A 7,617-nucleotide genomic window follows, 5' to 3' on the forward strand; every position below is an offset into this window, starting at 1 on the left:
GTAACTTTGATTATATTGAAATAATTACAGTATGTAAATAATTCTCTGGTAACTTTGTATTTAAATGATTACAGTATTTATTTCCTCGTAACTTTTTTCAACAATGATTTTAATTTTCATTTTATATCTATATGCACACGTTTGGGCAAAAAAAAAAGGTGCTTTCAGCCATAAACTATTGCACGGAAGAGACGAAGACGCCTTTGTTGCGGGTTTTGGGGGTGGCGGGAGTGGGGAGGAAGAGGAGAGTTACAGCTTATTTCTCGAGCACTTCCAGGAGCCAGGAACTGCTTCCATCAAGCACTTGGATCCACAGGCTCCGTTCCGCTCCGTTCATGAGAGACGGAGCGCGGCGCGGGGGTGTCTGGTGTCCCACGCTGCTAGAAACCATACTGCCCACAGCCGCCGCCATCATCTCAACCGCCTTTCCCCCCACCACTCCCTCAGGCGGGCGAGCCCCGCCTCCTGCTTCCGCATGCGCATCGCGCCTGCGCCGTGCCCTCGTCGTCCCCCTGCCCCGGGTGTCTTGTGTCGGCGGGGCTATGGCTCTGCGAATGCTGCGCGGAGTGCCCCGGGTAGCGAGTAAGAGGCGGGCGGAGGGCGGGAGGGAGGGAGGGGACGGCCTTTGCCGTTGACGGGGTACTCAGCCTCTCCTTGCCTTCGTCACGCAGGGAGTTAGAGCGAGAGACTGGGGGGTGGTTACCGGCAGCGACTGTTGTCGCTGGGGCTGCTGAAGGGTGCCTAAGATGGCGGCGGCTGAGGGGGGACGTGCCCGACCCCCGCTTCTTCAGCCCACAGCTCCCTCCCCCTCTTACTGTTTTTTTTCTACAGGATTCCTGTTTGGGGGTGGTTTTTTTTTGGTAATTCCAGATACTGATATTCTCCCCGATACTGCAAATCTGCTGCTCTCCGGCCTCGTTGTTCTGAAGGTTTTTTTCGCCTATCGTTGCTACAAACTTAAACGCTAGTAAAATACTAACGCGTGATATAGTATTTGTAGACTAGCTGGAGGGAACTTAACTGAGGCTTTGGAAGTTGGTCTGTGTCCTTTATGTGAGGAAATAGGTGATTGTTTATGGAGAAACCCAGGCTGGAGGGCAAATAAGATAGCCTGTAGCCTGCCTAAGACTGAATGTCCCACATGCACACACATCTTAGGCTGTTCCAGAGGGCTACGGGTCAGACCACTTCTCCATCAGAAGCTGAAACTTCTGTGATCTCTACCGATGCAGTATTCCTGAAGTAGGCAGGAGGGGTGTGCAGAATGTTCGATGTCTTTATAGGCTCTTTGGCCATCAGGTTCATGGCAGGATTTGGCTGGTGCTCCTCACTTCATCCCAAGCATGCCCCGAGTGCCCAGCTCCTGCCACAGGGATGGCTTTGTTTTGATAAATTGTGGTCCGAGGACCACTTGGAAAAACTGGATATTACAGGTGTTGGTTGTGCAGCAGCTTTAAAGACCCGTGGTTTTCAACTTCTTTTTAAATTCAGGCATATAATTAATAAATTGGTTGAGTTTGTGATAGCTCATAAAGGATGAAGGAGTCAACGATCTGCTTATAGAATGCTGTTTACTGACAGAGTTGATTGTTCCTCTCGTCTTTTTCAGAGGTACTTAATGCTGAACTTCTGTCACCTCTGTCAAGAAAAATTATTTCGGTCACCAATATCAAGCATTACAAATAGGAAAATGGTTTTTGCTGCTTCTATGTTGACTGAGATAATCAGTTTCATATCAGTACCTTAATCTTTTATTTGAATTTGTGCTAGAATATCAGCTATAGTTTAATTTTGTAGCTAGCTTCTCTTTCAGCTTGCTTGGCAAGAGTAGAAAGATCCCATGTTTGTGGAAGGAGTAGGTTCCTCACTGTTGATAGTCCATTATGTCATGCTTAAGGCAAGAAAAAAAGTTACTCCTTCTGGGGATTGGCAGCAGTTGGCAGCATAGTACTGTTTATGTGACTGTAGGGTTTAACCTTAAAGCTTTGGTATCTTGAGATGAATGAATATGCTGATTGTGGGAATACAAGTGGATTGTTAGTGGGTGTGTATATATAGGTGAGTCAGATCCACACTGCTTGAGAAGGTTTCCTGATACGATCTCTTCAGCAAGGTAGAATAATAGTTCTTGCAAGTGCTTTGTGCCAAGGCTGGTACAGGGAGCATTTCTGTTTAAGTCTTCCTTCTTAAGTCAGACCTCCTTTAGGCACTTCTGCGTAGCCGAAATACTTTCAGAGGGTAGTTTATGCTCACTGCGGACATTTGGCTTTTTAACCAAATGGAGAAATAGATGTCATTTTGAGTGATCTTTGTAAGTACTTGTTGGCTTGTTTATGACTCCTGAATTGTTTCTTGAATTTATTGGAATTACATTATTATGAGAGTGGTGAGACACTGGCACAGGTTGCCCAGAGAAGTTGTAGCTGCCCCATCCCTGGCAGTGTTCAAGGCCAGGTTGGATGGGGCTTTGAGCAACCTGGTCTAGTGGAAGGGGTCCCTGCCCATGGCAGGGGAATTGGAACTAGATGATCTTTAATGTCGCTCCCAAACTGTCGTGGTTTAAACCCAGTCAGGCAACTCTTTCACTCACTCCCCCCCCTTCTTTCCCTCCCCCTACTCCTGTTCTGTGATTTATGACTTGCAATATTTGTGCATCTCCATTTTTATTCTACTCGTGAGAACTTCAGGTATGGATATTAATAAGTTTTCTCCTCCATTTATGTTAAAAAAGTAGGGTTTTAAAGGAAAGATGTTTATATTTTTAATTAAAGCATTTGCATGCAGTTATGTAATTTAACTTAAATGTGCTGGAAGTTTGTCCTGCTTTTGACTACCAGCTGAACTCTTTTACCATCGTAAGCAAACCCCAGCTATTATCTACCAGCGTTCTGGAAAAGCTCTTACTGAGGGAACAGCGTTTTTTATTTTTTAAAACTTTCTTTTGGGAAAGCAGAAGCTTTTTATGACTCCAGAGCTGCTGGAAATGAGCCAAGACCTGGAAATCGGCAGGTTTCTTGGGGGAGGTTAGGACTTTTCCAGGAAAACAGAATGTACTGGCCTGTGCTAGCATAATTACTATTTAGAGTCTAAAATACAAGAAGATAACAGTGAAGATAAATTCAAGCACTTTAAAATACACTGTTTATGTGGACTGAGTTACACAACTAACACAGTTTTGCCTACGTATGTTTCTAGGGCCAGAAATAATTATCGGTGCCGATTGCTTAGGTGTTTGTGAGTTGAATGTCAAACTAATATTTGGAGTTTATTTTCCTTCCCTCTGCTCCCTGGTTTCTGAAGTTTTCTGAGTTTTTCAGAGGTGCTCTGAACAGTATGACCCTCACGCTGATGGTACACATGTCCTTTTGTTTGATAGAGTTATCACTGTTGTGCAGCTCTCAGAGGAGCACCAGCTGTAAGACAGGAGGAAGATCTGAACCTGCTAAGCAGCCACTCAGGAAACCAAAGTTACCAGTAGGTCGATTTGATGAACCGGAGGAATTCAGTGTAGAGAAGGAACCCTTGGAAAGTAAGTCATGTTTTACAAACCGCAAGGCATGTTTTAAAAGTAGGACCTGAGGTGCAGTGCTGACGTTGGTTTAAGAAGAGGGATAGGCTTGCAGCACACTTCATATTCACTTGCTAAGCTTAATGGCTCTGAAAAAAAGAGGCAGGGCAGTGGGGACAAGCTGCAGTAAATGGTGTATAAAGGAAAAAGTCTTCAGGACAAGGGTGGTAGAGCACTGTGACAAGCCACCGAGAAAAACTATGATCCCTCTCGTTGCTACTCAGCTTTGCCTGGATGCCCTGACCTTTGAGCAAGGCTGGAGCCAGATGTCTGCCAAAGGTGCTTTCCACCATGAACCATGGCATGATTCCAAGTAATGTAGCTGGTATTGGTCTGTTACAGTACAGCTGTAAATTGTGGTGCTAGACTGATGAGGGCACCAGCTACTTTTTGTCATCCAAAAAGCCTGTTCTGTTTCTTAGTCCACAAAAGATTTCTGATTCATGCTGTATTTTATGGACAGCCATTCTCCTAGGTAGTGTTTTGGAAGGCAGAAACAGGTACTGAGTTGATTGAGCCACCAAGAGTGTCAGGGGAGACCTAATGAACTGCTGCTGTTTGTGTTGTGTTCCAGTTAACTTAGTGGGGCTGCGCTTAGAGAACCTGACAAGATTGAAGTACACGTACATTGCTGCTGAAGTCACTGGAGACAATACTCTATTTTCATCAGACAGGAGAAGAAAGAATCTCTTTCTTCCTTGTTTTTAATTAGCCATATTCCCATATTTGTTGGGTTGACCCTGACCCAATGCACCTTAACTAAAAGTGCTGTCATGATTTGTCTTATTCACCACAATCTGATGTTCTGCTGCTGTTTGCCAGGAGTGATAACATGTTTATCTATTTCGAGCCTCTAGGACAAGCTTTTTTAATACATCAGTAGATTACTGTGAATTTCCAGATGACAGAATGACTGAAAAATTATAGTATCATCTCCAAAATAGTTGCAGTTTCAGATTGTGACTCACTACAGAACTGACTCAGAGTTGGAGTTACTGTGCAAGCAGCTATTTAATTTCTTGTCCTTTTATTCCCAAGAAGAAAAATGTTGCCACTGCTTCATTTAAAACAAATGCATAATCATTATATTTTGCTTTTTGCTTTGTTCTAGGTTTAGTACAAGACTCAAGGTTTATTTTGGCTTTAAATTTAGTTGTACCTGTATATTTTCCACATGTAATGCCAGCGATGGTTTGTTATAATGACTTCCCATTGTGTTCTTAGGGAAAAGTGTAAGAGTTTCAGCTGGTGATTTGAATTCCCAGTGCTGTGCAGCTATCATAGAGAAATCTTTTGAGCTTCTGCATCTGCTGTCAGCACATCAGTAGTAGTGCATATTGGTATGATGACATCTAAAAATATTGTTGAATGCATTTGCAGTTCTTGTACTGCCAGAGGAGCTCACACACTGACATTTCCTGTCCTGGTCCACATGAATTTTTAAACAGGCACCCCAGTATATCATTCTGTACAGCCTGTAGCTACATGAGTTTCCCTTCATCACTGTCCTTTTTCTCTGCTCTCTAGGATTTCTGCTGTTTTTTCTCATTTTCAACTGTGCTTCTCATTACTTGTGTTGCCCACGAGGACTGAGTGAGGGATACAGCTGAGGGAGCCCCAAGTTAGGCATGTGTACAGGAGGGTCTGGGGAATCAGTGGGCCAGGGAGGTTGTGGGATACAGAAGCTTTGGGGAGCCCTGCCGTCTAATGCAGAGTGAGAAAACACTCAGCCTAGGATGGTGCTGTGCTAGAAACTACTGCATGGCTTGGTGATGCCTAGTGGGATGGCCACTGTGCAGCGCAGGTGTCGTGAATTTACTACTCTTAAGAGAGAGCCCTGAGTAAAGGAGCACTGAGTAGCATAAGGATATTGAATGTGAGGTGTCCATGGTGCTGGAGTAGGTGGCATGAGCTAGGAGGGTACTGGGAATAGAAGCAGCACTGCTCATATGCAAGCTTAGCATACCAGAGAGATCTGAGAGCCCCATTCATACCCCACTTACAAAGAGTCACCCTCTCCTGAACGCGCATCAGAGGAACTTATGGAACTTGAGCTGCGTTTTAGAAGGTAAAAAGTCTAATTTTAGCCATTTAGGATTTCATAGTGCCTCCTGTGAGTGAGGTGTCTAGTCTGGTGGTGATGAACAAATTGACAACTGTGAAAATACAGTGCTTTAACGACAAGAATAATAAAATCTTGACTAAAATTCAAACTAAAAATAACGGAGTGCTTAAAATTAGGACCTAAGCAAACACAGAAAGTGAGCTGGTGTTTGGATGTAGTGAGCATAGGTACAGTGTACCTGAAGGGCATGAGTTCTCTCTAGCAGTTAATAAGAAACTGTGGTGCTTCAGTGCCTTTGGACAGTGAGTTGGTTTTTATTTGCATAGCTGACTATGATCACATGTATTGCTGACTGGAGTCAAAAAACTCTTTGACATTACTTTTATATGACTTGGAAATGTTTAACTCAGGATTGCCTTTAAAACAAGAGAATTTATTTTGTATTTGAAAATGAAAAAGAGAAGGCAAACATTGTAGATGATGGCATTTTATATTTGTCAACATTATAGGTGTTTTAACAAACTTCCCCTGTCGTTTTAGAATTCCCTGATGGAATCAATCCTGTCACAAAAGAGAGAGGTGGACCGAAAGGCCCTGAACCTACACGTTTTGGAGACTGGGAGCGAAAAGGACGTTGTATAGATTTTTAATGTATAAATGTGTCTGTATAGCTAATAAAACATTTCTAGTTGTTGAAAAATATAATGTACAGAAAAATCCTACCTGGGTTTATTGTGAAGCGGCTTGTTTCTGTCATGTTTGTGATGAATTTTCTGAGAGGTGTTATGTAAATAAACATGATGGTGCAACTCAAATCTTGCAGCCATTATTTGCTCAAGGTACACCTGATCTTTAATGCTGTTTATTTACATTATGCAGATGTAAATAGTGATGTGAAATCGTTACTCGGGAGCGGACTGAGGTGTCTAAGGGCTAGGATTTCTTTATGTATTTCAACATCTACATAATGTCTCAAAAGTGCTGGCAGAGTTTTGCAGTTCGTGACTTTAGGTGCTGTGTATCAGAAGTTCAGCCACTTCCAAAGAGATCAGAATGTGGTTGATCTCAGCCTTTTGCACAGTGGTTCATTGCTAAAAGTGACCTTAGGCAAGAACTGTCCCCTCTGTCTCTGTGAGAACAAGTTGGGGTTCCTCTTGTTTGTGGAGAGGGGATGGAAATTTGGTTTTATCTCATCTGACTGATGGCTGTGAATGGCAGGATAGAAATGGAGGCTTAATTCTGAGAGGATCAGCTTCTGATGTTGAGTAGTGTAGGGGTGCTCTGTGCTGGTTTAAAGTACAGTGGCTTTTTGTCAGTGCTATTTGCAGTATCTTTCCCTTGATGAATGGAGATGCCAGCTTGAAAACGGGCTGAATACTGCTTGGGGAAGGATACCATTGCTTTCTGACACCGCCTGGTCAAAGAGGACTGAATACATTAGAAGGTCTGATATCGCAGGTCTTAAAACTAAGTTACCTGGCATTGAGCTAAGTATCTTTCAGTCATTCTGTGATCAGTTCTTAAATCAAGACTTTGCCCAGTTGAAAGTAGTGTAGCAGAGTGCAAATTTTCCACTTGTGTGGGTACTTACTAATATGATCAAGCTGTCATTATTAAAATGTGTGAACATACGCCCAATTTGTTTCTGTGCTAGTTCTTTTTGATAGCCTAAACAAATGGATCTTCTCCAGTCTTTAGCTGTAAATGTTTTCTTCATCCCTTTGTCTTTCCTTCCTAGTGTTTTGCAGATTTTTCAACCTCTTTTACTGTACATGCTCCAGCTGATATATTCACAGTTCCATTAGCTGGTTTTGCCACAGTACCACAGTAGGCATTAAAGCTGCATATGTTTCCTGGAGAGCACAGGACCACTTCCCGTTCTATGACCCATGTTTTTTTTCCCTGTACATTTTTGCCTTTTTCTGTGCCAAAGCAAGTTGTGTCTGAATTGAAAGACAGCTTTACTTCATGGTGTTTGCTGTTC

General features: G+C 43.0%; 1 protein-coding gene across 1 annotated transcript; it reads left to right on the forward strand.

Moving 5' to 3' along the window:
- Window positions 1-320: 320 nt before the first annotated feature.
- Window positions 321-6,448, forward strand: SDHAF4 (succinate dehydrogenase complex assembly factor 4). The gene is made up of 3 exons (XM_062608160.1): window positions 321-582; window positions 3,377-3,529; window positions 6,174-6,448. Exons 1-3 carry the CDS (start codon window positions 336-338, stop codon window positions 6,281-6,283), a joined length of 510 nt encoding a protein of 169 aa, XP_062464144.1. The 5' UTR covers window positions 321-335; the 3' UTR covers window positions 6,284-6,448.
- The last annotated feature ends 1,169 nt before the right edge of the window (window positions 6,449-7,617 follow it).

The sequence above is a fragment of the Pezoporus occidentalis genome, unplaced genomic scaffold (assembly GCF_034315485.1).
Source record: "Pezoporus occidentalis ecotype Australia unplaced genomic scaffold, CSIRO_AGI_Poc_V1 ctg13, whole genome shotgun sequence".
Classification (NCBI taxonomy): Eukaryota; Metazoa; Chordata; class Aves; order Psittaciformes; family Psittacidae; genus Pezoporus; species Pezoporus occidentalis.

Coding starts and splice junctions, on each gene's coding strand:
- SDHAF4 (XM_062608160.1), top strand. CDS start 336: ATGAGAGACGGAGCGCGGCGCGGGGGTGTCTGGTGTCCCACGCTGCTA. Junction 583..3,376: donor CGGAGTGCCCCGGGTAGCGA/GTAAGAGGCGGG, acceptor TTTGTTTGATAG/AGTTATCACTGTTGTGCAGC. Junction 3,530..6,173: donor AGAGAAGGAACCCTTGGAAA/GTAAGTCATGTT, acceptor CTGTCGTTTTAG/AATTCCCTGATGGAATCAAT.